The following is a 15,316-nucleotide window of genomic DNA, read 5'->3' as shown; positions in this document are numbered from 1 at the left end:
ATTACATTAATCCCACCCAGATAACCCAGGATCATCTCCTTATTTTAAAGCAAGTTGATTAGCGACCTTAATTCTAACTGCTACTTTAATTCCCCTTTGGCATATGTTCCTACAAAATTCTTTTTTTTTTTTTTCCTACAAAATCCTTATGTTGAAATCCTTGATCTCTTCACAGGCCCACCATGGTGTTGGGAGGCAGGGCCTTTGGGAGGTGCTTGTGTCAAAAGGGTGGAGCCTTCATGAATGATATTTGTGCCCTTTCTAAAGGGACCCCAGAAAGGTGCTTTTTTTTTTTTTTTAAGAGAGAGAGAGAAAGTGCAAGGTGCGGGGGGGGGGGGGCAGAGGGAGAGAATCTTAAGCATACTCCACACTTAGTGCAGAGCCCAATGCGGGGCTCCATCTCATGACCCTGAGATTATGACCTAAACTGAAATCAAGAGTTGAAGCTTAACCAACAGAGCCACCGAGGCGTCCCTCAGAGAGCTCTTTTGCCTTCTTTCTACCATGTGAGGACACAAGGAGAAGATGGTCATTTATAAAACAGCAAGCATGCTCTCACCAGACATCAAATCTGCCAGTACCTTAATAGTGCTTAGACTTAGCCATCTTCCAAAACTATGAGAAATAAATTTCAGTTGTGTAACCCACCCAGTTTATGGCACTTTGCTATAGCAGCCCAAACTAAGACAGCATATAACCTAACAAATTTGCAGGTTCCAGAGATTAGGAGGTGGACATCTGCTACCACATCATAAATATCTGTCCATATTAGGGGAAAATGTTTTTGTTTTGTTCTGTTTTTTTATTTTTTTATTTTTTTTAAATTTTTTTAAAATTTTTATTTATTTATGATAGTCACAGAGAGAGAGAGAGAGAGAGAGAGAGAGAGAGGCAGAGACAAAGGCAGAGGAAGAAGCAGGCTCCATGCACCGGGAGCCTGACGTGGGATTCGATCCAGGGTCTTCCGGATCGCGCCCTGGGCCAAAGGCAGGCGCCAAACCGCTGCGCCACCCAGGGATCCCTTGTTCTGTTTTTTTAGAGAGAAAGTGAGCATGGGGGAGGAGGGCAGAAGAGGAGGAGAGAGAGAGTCTCAAACAGGCTCCATGCTTGGTGTGGAGCCTAATATGGGCTTGATTCCACGACCTCGAGATCATGACCTGAGCTAAAACCAAGAGTTGGACAATTAACTGACTGAGTCACCCAGGTGCCCTCTTTTCTTTGTTGGGGAGGATGTATTTCTTTAAAAGATGATCTTATGTATAGCCCAGTTTGGAAGTCAGACTGGACCCTAGCTCAGAAAAAATATCCAAGCTTGAGTAGGGAGCTCTGACTTGGCTCATTAGTTATTTAAATATTCTCCTTACATAAAAAAAACAAGCAAACAAAAATATCCTTTGAGATTTGTAACCTAAGTATGTGCAGCAGGGCCTGCCTTCTCCCCATAGCCACAGGAAGGAAACATCTCATTTCCACATAGTCCACAGAAGGCTCAGCAACTATGTATGGAGGAAATGAGAGACAAAGAAGGGAGGGAGGGAGGGAGGGAGGGATAGAGGGATGGAGCTCTCCTTACCATCCTCCTGACACTGGGTCTGCCCAGTTTTCCATCTGCCTCCCTGAATGACCCTGTTCTCTCTTCTTCTCAAGCTTCTGTTGCTACTCCCACTAACCTGTAGAAATAGGACACACCCTCAGGCAGGGTGTAGCATAAGGAATAATGGAGCTACTTCTGAGGCCCCAAACAAACCCCAAATATTATAACAAGTGGTCCCTTTTGTTCTAAACACTTAGAAAATGACAAGGGTTAAAAAAAAGAAAAGAAAAGAAAAGAAAATGACAAGGGTTGTGGCAGCTGTGAGCCAGAGCCATGATTGAAGACCAAGAGAAATGCTGGGTGTTGTTTTTATATAAAAGCAGTGTGGAAACAAGTAAAGCACCATTGCCCAGTCCAGTGAATGTACTCAGGCAATGAAAACCCATTACTATCCTAAACTCTTTGTCAACAGCCCCTTCCAACTTCTTTCTTTCCTCCATAAAAGTAAGGCCCTTTTCAGTCTGTACTAAGTGTATTAATCAGGATAGGTTAGCTGCTATAAGAAACCACCCCACTCGTTCCATGCCTTTTCACACAATATGAAATTTTTCTTAAAGATTTTATTTATTTATTCATGAGAGAGAGAGAGAGAGAGAGAGAGAGAGAGAGAGAGAGAGAAGCAGGCTCCATGCATCCATGCAGGGAGCCCGATGAGGGACTCAATCCCGAGACTCCAGGATCATGCCCTGGGCCAAAGGCAGGCACTCAACCGCTGAGCCACCCAGGCGTCCCTCACACAATATGAATTTATTTCTTGTTTATGGTCACAATACAATGCTGGGGTCAGGGAAGACCTGCTCCACAGAGTCATTCAGAGGCCCAGGTTCCCTCCATCTACTGACTCAACCATCTGCAGCCTCAGCTGCTCGGGATGGTTTGTGTACATGTCCATGTCCCAGCCTGACAATCATTTTACCTATAAATGCCAAGGAAGAAGAGTTAGTTGCGCATTTAAGATCTGATAAATTAGGGATGCCTGGGTGGCTCAGCGGTTGAGCATCTGCCTTTGGTTCAGGGCATGATCCTGGGGTCCTGGGGTTGAGTCCCACATTAGGCTCCCTGCATGGAGCCTGCTTCTCCCTCTGCCTGTGTCTCTGCCTCTCTATGTCTCTCATGAATAAATAAATAAAAATTTAAAAGTAAGATCTGATAAATTAGCTGGGTCTGAAAGACACGATAGTAAGTGTATTTTTACTAGAAGGGGGACCTTTTAGCAGAGAGGGAAAAGTGATGACGCTGTCCAGCAGCACCAGAGGCTGGGTGCTGAATCTTCCAACTTCACCATGGCCTCTAGATGTTTTGTCACTGATGAGGAATGGGCCCCCCACCCCTTGCTCCCATCAGCTGATTCCTCAGAATCAATATAGGAGGAGACAATGGTTGGGGGTTCCAGGGATCCCAGAAAGTCTTAGAGAGACCAATGGAGCAAGTAGGTCTGAAGGGTCTTGTGGATTGCAGCTACCCCCGCTCCACCCTCACTGTATGGGCAGGAAATCTTGGTAGCTAGTGTCTTGAGCTCAAATTTTCTGGATATGATGGAGGTGAACTTAAATTCTGGAAGGTGCTCAGGGTGGCAATAGCCTCCAAACCCCAGGGTTTGGCCTTCCAGTGCTGGAGGCTTAATGATTTCCACCCTTGGGAGCAATTAGCCCCGGGAGTATCACATTTGGGTGTGAGCTCACGATGTTGTCATCTCAGAAAGTAATGGAACGATTTCTATTGGCAGCATAGTTGCACAGTGAATGAGGTAAGTGGAGGCCATAGTGAGCTCGTTAACTGTTGAGCATTATTAACACTCACCTGTAGTAACAGGACACACTCTCAGGCAAGGCAGTAGTATATGAAGAATATTCCAAATCAAGGCAGAAAAGCACAATGCAGTGCCTCCCACACTTTGGTATCCGAATCACCTGAGAGCTAATAAAGAACCCAGAGGCCCTGGACTGCTGACAGTATAGAGCCTGGGACTTTGTATTTATACCCAGGTCTCAGGTGATTCTGACACCTGCCATGGCCTTAGAACCAAGAACACGAGCTCTGGACACAGACTCTGTGGATCTGAATCCCAGCTCACGCATGCGCCTGCTCAGTGACTCTGGCAATTCTGTAGATTGTTTGGGATACGGAAATTCTACCAGTACCTGTCTCAGAACTGCTGGCAGGGTGGAGTTGTTAGGAGCACAGCACTGAGAAGGGTGTCTGACTAAAAGTTAAACTCTGGCAATGGTACCCATTCTCAGGCCTGTTTAAGCTGTGGCAGGAAGGTGCCATTAGAGAAGAAAAAAAAAAAAAAAGAAAGGAAGGGATTAGAGGGTCAACAGGATATTCAATACATGTAACTGAGATGTTTACAAAAACAAAGTCCCACTCGAGGGAAGCCCAGGTGGCTCAGTGGTTTAGCGCTGCCTTCAGTCCAGGACGTGATCCTGGAGACCCTGGATTGAGTCCCACATGGGGCTCCCTGCATGGAGCCTGCTTCTCCTCTGCCTGTGTCTCTCATGAGTAAATAAATATCTTAAAAAAAAAAAAAAAAGTCCTACTCGATTAGCTAGCATATGCTACTAGCCAGTGAGCAGTTTGAGACTTTTGAGCAAGAAGCTGAGTGCCCATGTTGCAAAGAGGAAATCCACAAGAGGAAAAGGTCTATGGGTTTATTGAAGGCTGGAATGCTCAGCAACCACGCCCCACCTTCCACCCCCCTATCCAGCCCCATGGCTTCCTTCCTAACCTGTGGGCTTGATCCTAGGGCATAACAGAGGAATGATCAAGGTATGAAAGTCTTCCATAAAGGTGCCTGGCTGCAGCTGCTCTGTGGCATATCTTGGAAGAACTTAAAGGTGAGACTGAAGAGGCAAGTAATCAGTAACCTGTTAATATACAGGGCTGCTTCCACATATCCAGAACTTCTACAAGAGCTCTGAAACATACTTGGCTAAACCCTGTGAACTCCCAATACTCACTGTATTTAATTTCTGATGGGTTAAGGAGAGCTTAGTTTGCAGGCAAAAAAGTGTGGTTAACAGGGTAACAATGTTAGATGTAGGCCAAGAGAACTCCTTCTGGGGAGCCTGTCCTGGCCTCCTCAACCTATGTCCCTCTCCATGAGACAAACGATTTGCAGGACCAGGGACATGGGGATACCCAATGCTTGTGTCCCCATCTTACCCACCAGACCAGTTTAGATACTCTTACCCACTTTACACCTTGTCCAAAACTACCCAAGCCTGCTTCTTCTAAAGCCTATAGGAACCTCTCCCCTGGGTCCATTTTCACAAAGATGGTGCTGCCCCATGATGCACACTCTTAAGGCCCATGTGCTGGGTAGCCAAGGGAGAGTGGTTTGCAGTGATGACAACACTTGGGAAGTGTGTGCTGGAGTTTCCCTTACAATGTTGCAAAGAACCAGGTGGGAAGAGGCCTAGGCCATGGGATGGCCAGCTGTGACACTACAGTGACTGGACCTGAGAATTCTAAATTCAAACTTGGCTTTCCAGAATGTTACGTCGAGGTTAGGAGGATGGAACATACTTGGGCTCAGCTTGACTTATAACTGAAATATTAAGATAGAGCACAGGAGTCTCCATTCACATTCCTACCTCTGGCTTTACAAATGTTGGGGATGCACCTGATGGCTAAAGGTATGTACTTTAGTATCAGATAGGCCTCGACTGAAATATTGGAGTGTGCCATTTAGTATGTGCCTTGGGCAATTTACTTGATCTCTTTAATTGATGTTAAGGCTCTTTTGTTCCAAGTAAGAATATCCCAATTCAAACAGACTTAATCATAAATAGGAATTTATTGGTTCTTCTGACAAGTCCAGTGGTAAATACTTCAGGTGTGTCTGCATCCGACAGCCTCCCTGGCACGTGGTCTCTAGCTTCCTTCTTGGGCAGGACTACCCACCGTAATAACCATCCAACCTACTTACTAAGCAATCTCCACAGAAAATTCAAGACACCACTTTTCTACAGATCTGGCAAAGTCCAGGGGCCTGATGATTGATTATATGGCCACCATGGAGGGTCTCAGTCTCTCTCCTCTAAGTCACATGGATTAAGAGTCATGGAAGCGTAGTTCACCAGATAAAAATTAAAATGCGGTAAAAAAAAGAGTTGATGGGGATTAGATGCATAGTACTCAAGTTAGCCACTACTAAATGCAATCACAAAAATGCAGAGGGGTTCAAACAGGGTGTGCAGAATGGGAAGCAAATAGAAATTTTCACACTCATTTTCCAACTGCCCAAAATTCTGCAATCAGAGTTGGCAGCTTGAAGAACTGGAGACTTGGAAATGCACTGACAGGCTTAGAAGACACATGGGAATTTTGTGCAGAAATCATGCTTTCAAAAAAAAAAAAAAAAAAGAAAGAAATCATGCTTTCAGTTGTCATGGTCAATCCTGCAATGCCAACCGATACCCATCAGGGTGCCTCTGCCTTGAGAGCTGGGTGTGAAACCAAGCCATGCTCACCAGGAAGACTCCTCTGGAATTGTGTAGAAAGTACACGAATCCTCGAATTATTAAGTTTCTAGGTCTGTGGCCAATTTGGGGGCAACGTTCAGTCTATCCAACACTGTCAGAGGTGACCCACTATCACTGATAACAGGATGTGCTTCCTACTCGCCTCCTGTCACCTCCAGGCACAGAACAATCTTACATAGGAAGATCCTTCTTACCTTGATCAAAATTGACCAAGACTATCGACAGGCCTTTAAATGTGCACTTTTGTGGTTTAAAGATTGTCTTGTTTTTGATGACTGATAAAAATAGGCTATATACCACCATTCAAAATATTTCCCCGGCTTTTTATTTTGAAAAATTGCAAACCCACAGAAGTTGATACAGTAATACTAAAATATTAATGCTGCCTTCACACACACACAGTTTGAACCACGGTACCTGTTCTGTTAATATGCAGGTACCTTCTCCACGCTTAAACAGAACCAGCCTCATCTTAAGTGAGAGGAGCACTGTCCTCAGGGAATCTGTGAGGATTTTTTTTTGTAGTGCTTCACTTGTCTTATTAGAAACTCACAGCCCTTTATAAGGCCCTCAGGACAGGATTTATTCCCATTTTACAGATGTGGAAACAAACTCAGAGAGGCCCAGTGATCTATTTGCTCAAGGCCTTAAGGCAGTAAGTGACCGGCCCAACTTGGAACCAAAGACTTCTGATTTCAGTAACTCAACATATTACAGTCACTTGCCTCCTGGATACACAGTAAGAGTAAAGCCAGAGCCAAACAGATATGCAAAGAAGTGTTTTAGCTTCATTCTTCTGACAACCTGAAAGCAAATATTCAGAGACCCGTGTGCATAGTGTTATTAACCAGAAGTCTGTTATCAGGAGCATAAACCCAAAATGAAAACTGAGTGGGACGAGGCTTACTGAAATGTCTTTTAACTGCCCCTGATTTGACTTCAATATTTATTGAGTGCTTACTGTCCCTGGTATTGTGGTTGGGATAGAGAGCAAATAAGATAAAAGATCCTGCCCAAAAAAAAAAAAAAAAAAAAGATCCTGCCCTTGCGGAGTTCACATTCCTGTGGCTTAATGAACAATCCAGAAGCTGCCAAGGAGAGACTGGTGGGCTGCATCTGGCTCACAAGTGCTTTGTTTGGTCTATACAATGTTTTTGTCTTTGTATAATAAATCACCAACTGCTAGCTTCTATCTAACAAGCAACTTCTGCTGAATTCCTGAATGATAAGTAGCAGCCACCCCTACCCCTCACCCCAGACACATGACCTCTAGAAATCACTTCAGTGCTCCCCATTTCCCACCATCTTACACCCAGGCAACTGAACTGTGGCCCCATTCATGCATTTGCATTTTCCACCTGACATCCATAAGCATTTCAGCTGAAACCCCTGGGGCAAACAAATATCCAAACAAGATCATTTCAGATAGCATTAGGTAATAAAAATAAAGTAAGCTAACGTGACAGGTGTGATATGATTGGTAGAAAGGGCTACTTCACACTGGATGGTCAGGGAGGGTCTCTGAGGTATAACTGAAATGGAGAACTGAATTACGACAAGCATGACAAGTCCACCAACAGAAAAGAAGAAGGCGTCCAAGCAGGAGGAACACAGCACAGGAACAGCTTCTGCTTGAGGCAGGATATAAACTGGCTTGGTTAAATCTGTAACACCAAGTTTGGGGTGGCTGGGAGAGTGGTAACAAGATCAGAGAGGAAGGAAGAAGCCAGATTACATAGGACCTTTAGGCCATGACAAGAATTTTGGATTTTATTCCAAGTGCGATGGGAAGCCTTTGGAAGGTTTTTGCTTGGGAACAATGTGATCTGGTTCACATTTTCAAAAATCACTCTACTAGTTTACAGTGACTTAACAAGGAAATAGAGGAAGCAGAGGCATCAGTGAGGAAGCTATGCTATCATAGTCCAGTAGGTGACAGTAGCTAGGACCAGGATGGTAACAGAAAGATGGAGAGAATCAGATTCAGGATATAGATTATAGAGTCTAACCAAAATAATTTTCTGGTGGGGTGGATAGTAGTGGCAATGGGCCAGAAGGATTAATGAAAAAAGGAGTAATTAGGGATAACTCCGAGGTTGTGCTTGTTCAAACATTTATGAGTTGGGGATGTCTAGGGGAGGCCCCAATTTTACAGGAAGAGACAGCAAGAATGTGATTTCAGATGAATAAATTTTGCCAAGATTCAAATCACCCCGGATCCTCGTTTCCATTCTCCGACATCCACAGTCTCAGATCCCAAAACTTTGAACTTCTAAATGCCTAATCTCTTACCAACTCTATCCCTTCAATTTCAAATTCATTGCCTATATCCTGATTCAATCCTCCCTTTGCCTTGACTTTTACAACAGCCTTCTACAGTTATGAATTAACTAGCAAAAAACACTTAATAGCCATGTTTCCTTCTCTCTCAGTGGCCATCTTTGACGGCAGAGATCATGTCTTGTTCATATTTATCTCCAGTGCCTACTGCTGTGCTAGGCACAAAGCAGGCACACAAATATCTGACAAAATGCAAAGAGGTCTCCTCAAACAGGATATAACCTTAAAGAGAGGAGTCCTATATTGGAATCCTGTGATTCCCTACACAAATTAAAGCAGAACTGGATAAAAAATATATCATCAAGTTCCACAAACTTTGCTTTCCCAAGATGTGTTTCTCTTCTTTTAATTTAGTTTCAAACTACACCCAGTCCTACTTTTACCTGGTAGTTGATAAATGAGATTGGCCGACAGATAACATATGTTGCTACTCTTTTCCACCTCCAAATCTAGAGACTTTATACAGGCATATCTTCACACCATCTTTGTAAGCAGATCGAGAGAGGATTAGTCTCCATTTTACAAATTAGGAAACTGAGGCACAGAATGGAAAACCTTAGTTCTCTTTTTGATGGAGTTAGAAGCTTCGCCTGTATTAAAACTAGCTCTTCCCTGACAACATACCACAGTTCTGTAATTGGAAGGCATCCCAGGCTCCTATCTCTGCAAAACTACTGGTAGTACTCAGGCATCCCCATGGTTTTGTCTCCACAATTACAGACTCCTTTGGGTACCAGGGTGAGTTGCCACAAGGTCAAGGCCATGTCCTCTCTCTCTTCAATGTACTATTTCCCTCAGTGCCTGGTGAAGACAGATTCCTCCCATGGGCCCAGGAGAAAGAGAAGCACCTTGGTCATTAGACTGGAGGGTCAAGTAAGGCCAGGAGTCATACTGAGTAAGGAGAGAGAAAGAGAGAGATATTAAAGTAGGCAATAATAGTTTCAATGGGGAAAAGGAGAGAGGAGTCACCGAGAAAATCAGAATACTCCTTTCAAAGGGTTTCCAGCTGGTTGAGTACCTGGGAAGAAAAGTGGCAGTAGTGGTGGCAGCAGCAGCATGCCAGATCCTTCCTGCCATACCCTCCCAGAGTCATTTCTTCAAGGCACCCAGGCTTCTCAGAGCCTCCTGGGCCTGGGTCAGCTGCTGCTGTAGCCTTTGGCGGGTGCTCTCGTTGGAGGCTCGCTTCAGGAGGCCCTGCATTTCCTCCACCACTGCCCGGTGGCCAGGGGTGTTGTGGAAAAGCCGCACTGCCCGGTCCCCACAGGAGGCCAGAAGCCGGCCAGTGATGTCAAAGGACAAGTCAGTGATACACTCCCCATGGACCTGCTTAAAGCACTCTTCCTTCTCACCCCGCCGGGTGTTGTAGAGATGAATACTGCTGCCACTGGCCAAAGCCAAGACCTGGGCGTCAGGGGAGAGGGCCAGGCGGCAGAGCATGGTGCTCGCCTCTTCAAAGCAGCCTGTCCTCAGCAAGTAGGGATCCTGTTGCTTCTTGTATTCCACATCTGTGTCCCACAGTTTCCACGTACCATCCTTGGAGACTGAGGCCATCCTGCAGCATGGAAAATCACGGCTCTAGCCCCAACACACGCTGGAGGGGAAGGCACTGGGACACCAGCTAGGAAGCCAACTGCACTGCTGGGGCTACTTCCTGCCAAGGGCCAGGCACTCTACCCACTTCAGAGCTGCCACAGAGATGGGCAAAGAGCCCTGGCTGCCAAGAGGGGCTGAGAGCCCCCAGTAACCCATGAGAGAGGAGGCACTCACCTGCGAGAGTCATTGGAGAAAGCGAAGAAATGGACGGCTGCAGAGTGCCCCTTCAGTTCAAAGGCTCGCATGACCTCCTGGAAATCGCCTTTTTTCCCAAAGCAGACTTCCCAAACTTTTACATCTGGGGTGAAGCCACAAGAGGCCACAAACCTGCCACACAAACAGGTTCCTTTACAACTTAAAGAGTATCTCATTTCTGCCAACCCAAAAGAGTATCTCATTTCTGCCAACCCACTAAACTTCATTCCTGAGAAAATTAATAATCTTCTATGTAAACAACGTTGTGTCTTTTAAAACCGCTTATCTACACAGGATTTCAGTTCATCCTCATGCCCGTGGTATAAGATACATAATACCCCATCCCAACCTTTTAAAAACTACAGATGACAAAAAGGGAGACTAAGGACTTGAATCTAGGTGTGCTGATTCCACACTGTATGTTCTTTCTGCTATTTGAAGCTGGCTCTCTGCTCTGTCCTTGGCCACAACTTCTGCCCATCCTAGATGCTAAGTAAGGCCCTCCTTCCTCACCTGCTGCAGGGTGATATAGCAGCATAGGTATTGTTCATCTGGTTGGTGTTGATCGTAGACAGCACATGACCTTTCAGATTCCAGATGAGGATCGTTGTGTCACTGGAAGCGGTCATGATGAACTTCCCTGGGGGTGGGGGGGTAGGAAGTAGGGGGAGTGGTGGTGGTGACATGAACTGAGTCAATGACTCAACCAGGTGTCATTCTCTAAGGAGACACTTCAAAAGACCTCTGCTTTCTCAAATACCCATGCGCCCTTCCTGGGCCAAAGGTCCCCAGACATAAGGATTTTGCTCGAGCCTATGGGTCTTACTGGCCTCCCCTAGGGAGCTGCTATGGCTCTAGGACTCCAGCAGAGCCCAGAGCCAGAGCCCCTTTGTCACACTGGAGCTGAGCATAACTCTCAAGCAGCATTAACTCATTCAGCAAATAAATGGGGCTCTTCCTTCTAGTCCTTGGTAAGCTCCATCTCCTGAATGCTTCTTACCTGTGTCTGCAATGCCAATGTTGACGACGGGTGCCTTGTGCTTTTTAGGAAAGTCCTCTGGGTTGGCTGTGAAGGTATAGCCCCCATCTTCTCGCTTGGTCATCTTAAAGACACGAAGGGTATCTCCATTGGCCAGCCAGACGATGAAGGCTCTAGAGGCAGGTAGCAGACAAGTCACTCATTTGTTTGGACATGGAGGCCTATGTGTGAGGTTTGTATGCTAGGCTCCGAGGAAAATCATGGTCTTCCTTCATGCCCCAGTCCAGCCCTGCAACTTAACTCCTTTGTTCAAAACCTCTTAATACTTCTCAGAAGATAGGACTCGCATAGCTTTGGCTCCTTTGGTGTCTCTCTAGAGTTTAGAAAACCATTATCATTTCCAGGACGAATCTGGAGCCAGGTTTCGGTACTTCCCAAGTAGGAACGTATCTTCCCCTCTCTGCTTCCTTTCTGTGTAAAATGCAGAGACCTCTAGGGAGCCCCAGGCAGTGCTTAAGCTGTCCAGATACTCTTTCTGCCATCCCTAGGGAGACCCCCACCCCCACTATCCCAAGTCAGGTATGGGAAAGACATAAGCCTGGGACTGGGCTTCTGCAGGCAAAGCTGAGGCTCCATCCTGTCCCACCTGCAGTCAGGGCTGAAGCGCACCAGGGTAGCATGGTCCAGCTCCACGTTGGCTCTCAGGCTGCGGTGCTCCCGCTGCAGGAAGTCCTTGGTACTCCAGATGCGGACAGTGCGGTCATCTGCACAGGTGGCCAGGTACTTGCCATTGCTGCTAAAGTCCATGCAAGATATGTTCCCACTGTGGCTCTAAGGGAAGGGTTGCAGGAAGTATGAACAGGGACCCCTTGGGCAGATGGGGTCTGCTGCCTGGATTAACGACAAGCTGCTGATGGGGTATGATGAGGGGTGGATGGGGCATCCCCACTAACTTTAGTCAGCGGCAGAAGGGTCTGTCATGTGCACAGAGCCTTAAAAAGGAAAAGTCTACGCAGGGTGGGGGCGGGGGGAGCTGTGAGTCTCTGTATATGTATGCTGAGCATGGGTATCCATGTACCTTTAATGCCGCAGCCAGGAGGCGGTGAGTGAAGTTGTGCTGCTGAGGCTTCTCCTTGCGAATTCGTTGATGCTGTTTCTGCTTCTTGGACTTCAAGGACTTGTCAGGTGGAAATCCATTTGCTTTTTGGCCTATGAGGAGGGACTGTGTCATCTACCCATTCACTCACTAAGCATTTCTGACCACCTGTGAGTGGCCAGGCATTGAGTGGAGCAGCAAAAGACGACCAGATAAGGCCCCAAGCTTGAGAAGAGACAGTGAGGTAGGCAAAAACAGGGGCTTAGGAATCAGACTGGGTTTGGATTGTGTCTCTACCATTGAGTAACCCTGAGGAGATTACTTGCTGTTTGTCCATACAGTACCTCAATGCAACTTAGAAAAGGCACTCTCTGGGCCTGTGCAGCTCAGCTGGTACATAGCACAGCCAGCTAAGTGCAGATCCTTGGCCAGACATCCCTAGGTAGGGAATTATGTGCACAACCAATTTGGTGGGCCTGGCCTTGGGCAAGTTCCTTAACTGCTCTGGCCCTTAATTTCCTTAAAGAGAAGTTGTGAGTACCCAACACAAGCATTAAAGGTTCAGAGGACTCTCAGAGAGAACTCAGGGATGATAAGTAGTCAACCCCTGTTGAGCACCAACCCTGTGCCGGGAATGGTGCCAGTCACTTCTGCATAAAATAGCTATTTTAATTGAGAGTCAGGCCAGGTGCAAAGCTGGCATGTGTTACATTACTCCAGATGCCCCTCAATTCCTACAGGGAATAAACTCCTGAGGCCCATAAACAGAGACCACCACAACCTGCCCTCTCCTGTCAGCATCCTGCCCTCCTCTCCCCTCACACTAAAACCCCACCAAATGCCCTTTGAGAACTGCTTGCTTCCATGCACACTGCCTTTGCCAGCGATGTTCTTCCTTCCTCCTTGGCCAAACTCTTGACACACCTGTCCTTCGAGACCCCACACCATGTGTTTCCTACTCAGTGAAGCTTTCCTTCACCCGCCTCTCCCCACCCAAAAAAGCAGGGCTGACCACCCCCACCCTTGGGTTTCCTGGTTGCTAGTACTGACCTCCTCTCTGAAACCTATTACACTCTATGTTTCACTTACATTTTCGGATGATCTCCCTTATGCAACCGCGAGCTCCCTAAAGGAAAAATTCCTCACACCCACTGAGATAGTAGTAGCTACTTAACAAACGTTGCTCCTGTCGAGGAACTAGTCCGAGTGGTTACAAATACGCGTCTCCCCTCACCGCTCCCCGCTTTCCTAAAATAACGAGCAAGCAGCGCACCCGAGAGCTTACAAGAGCTCTGGAAGCAACCGCGGGAGACCCGGAGGGCCAGAGGGCAGCGCCTCGGCCCCCTCCACCCCCGCCGCCCGGCCTCCGAGGAAGCGGCAGCGCGGGACGCAGCCTGCAACTAGCGCTTCCTGAGGTAACTCGCTACCTCGGTAACTCGTCTCGGAAAGCGAAGCTCATTTCACAAAGGGAGAAACTGAGGCCCAGAGGGTCCGCGGCACCCCCGCCGGCCCAAACCGCACGTCGGACCACGGGGAGGCCAGGAGCAAGGTCCCCGCGGGGTGCCTCCACTCGCCCCCGCCCCACTAACCCGCGGACCGGCTGCCCGTCTCCTCCTCCGCGCGCAGCCACCCCCGCGCTACTGCCGCCGTCGCCATCAGGGCCAACAGCCCGAGCAACAGCGACAGGCCCATCAGCTCGGGCATCTGCGGTAGCTCCATGTTGGCGGGCCCACTGCCACCTCAGCCTCCGACGACGCGGACGCCGGCACGCCTCCGCGGGACCGCGCACGCACGCGGGGCGGGGTCTGGCCGTTGGTGCGCCCCGAGGGGCGGGGTCTGGCCGTTGGACAGCCTATGGGGCGGGGCCTGACCGTCGGAGCGTCCCAGGGCGGGGCCTTGTGGTGGGCGTGTCTCTATGGGGCGGGGCGTGGTCGCTGGCGCGTCCCGGGGGGCGGGGCCTGACTCTTCTGGGGTTTGGCTGCGTTGTCTCCAAAGCTCGAGGGCGAGATATGCAGGCTTTGCTGAATCCTCTTTTTTTTTTTTTTAAAGATTTATTTATTTATTTATTTATTTATTTATTTATTTATTATCTATTTATCTATTTATTTATTTATGATAGACGTGGAGAGAGAAAGAGACACAGGAGGAGGGAGAAGCAGGCTCCATACCGGGAGCCCGACGCGGGACTCGATCCCGGGACTCCAGGATCGCGCCCTGGGCCAAAGGCAGGCGCGAAACCGCTGAGCCACCCAGGGATCCCCCAGTTTAAGATTTTATTTATTTGTTCATGAGAAACACACAGAAAGAAAGAAAGAGAGAGAGAGAGAGAGAGAGAAGCAGGCTCCATGCAGGGAGCCTGATGTGGGACTTGATCCCCGGGTCTCCAGGATCACACCCTGGGCTGAAGGCGGCGCTAAACCACTGAGCCACCTGGGCTGCCCTGAGTCCTCCTCTTGAGTAATTCACTGATAATCATTTATTAAAGGCGCTGTTCCAGCCGTCACCACAGTGGGTCCTTTCGAGGAGGCAAGGCCCTTTCGAGGAGGCAAGGCAGAGAATAATGGAACAGTGGGCGCCAAGACCAAAGACAAAAGGAAAATCAGGAGGCAGTTGCCAGGATCTAAGAGGGAGGTGATAAGGACCTAGACTTAGGTGTGGCCTGGGGAGTGGAAAAAAACTTTACAAGATTTTTAGCGAGATATTTTTATTTTGAAATTATAGATTAACGAGAAGTTGGGAGAACCAACAGGAAGGTTCTCTGTATCTTCACCTGGTTTCCCCCACTTAGTAACATCTCATATAGCTATAGTGCAATATCAAAACTGGGAAATTGGTATTGATATGATCTACAGAGCTCATCTAGATTTAACCAAAAAGGAAATATTCTGAAAGACTTATTGATAAAGTTTGAGTTAGACCTGCTTGCCTGGAAAGGAAATGTTCCCAGAACAGGGAGCACTGCCCCATCAGCCTCCCAGGCCTGCAACCCAGAATGAGTTGAATTACCAGGGTCAGAGATTCCAGATTCAAAG

The 15,316-nt window shown here is 47.5% G+C and overlaps 1 protein-coding gene across 2 annotated transcripts; it reads right to left on the bottom strand.

The window, feature by feature from the left end:
- Positions 1 to 5,374: 5,374 nt before the first annotated feature.
- Positions 5,375 to 14,056, bottom strand: TBL2 (transducin beta like 2). Of its 2 annotated transcripts, XM_041750218.1 has the most exons (7): positions 13,874 to 14,056; positions 12,267 to 12,397; positions 11,835 to 12,019; positions 11,210 to 11,361; positions 10,723 to 10,849; positions 10,189 to 10,341; positions 5,375 to 9,973 (listed from the first exon to the last, which is right to left on the bottom strand). In XM_041750218.1, exons 1-7 carry the CDS (start codon positions 14,001 to 14,003, stop codon positions 9,511 to 9,513), a joined length of 1,341 nt encoding a protein of 446 aa, XP_041606152.1. In that variant the 5' UTR covers positions 14,004 to 14,056; the 3' UTR covers positions 5,375 to 9,510. The 2 variants fall into 2 exon arrangements, with proteins under 2 accessions (XP_041606152.1, XP_041606153.1); XM_041750219.1 differs by lacking the exons at positions 12,267 to 12,397; positions 13,874 to 14,056 and having other exon boundaries at positions 11,858 to 11,994.
- Positions 14,057 to 15,316: the final 1,260 nt, after the last annotated feature.

The sequence above is a fragment of the Vulpes lagopus genome, chromosome 3 (assembly GCF_018345385.1).
Source record: "Vulpes lagopus strain Blue_001 chromosome 3, ASM1834538v1, whole genome shotgun sequence".
Taxonomy (NCBI): Eukaryota; Metazoa; Chordata; class Mammalia; order Carnivora; family Canidae; genus Vulpes; species Vulpes lagopus.
Note: the sequence above shows the minus strand (reverse complement) of the source record. Positions and strands in the feature narration are given on the sequence as shown.

Excerpts from the sequence above, each read along its gene's own strand:
- TBL2 (XM_041750218.1), bottom strand. The coding sequence starts at position 14,003 with ATGGAGCTACCGCAGATGCCCGAGCTGATGGGCCTGTCGCTGTTGCTC. Across the intron at positions 12,398-13,873 it reads GACGGGCAGCCGGTCCGCGG|GCCAAAAAGCAAATGGATTT; the intron begins GTTAGTGGGGCG and ends CCCTCCTCATAG. Across the intron at positions 12,020-12,266 it reads TCCTGGCTGCGGCATTAAAG|AGCCACAGTGGGAACATATC; the intron begins GTACATGGATAC and ends CCCTTCCCTTAG.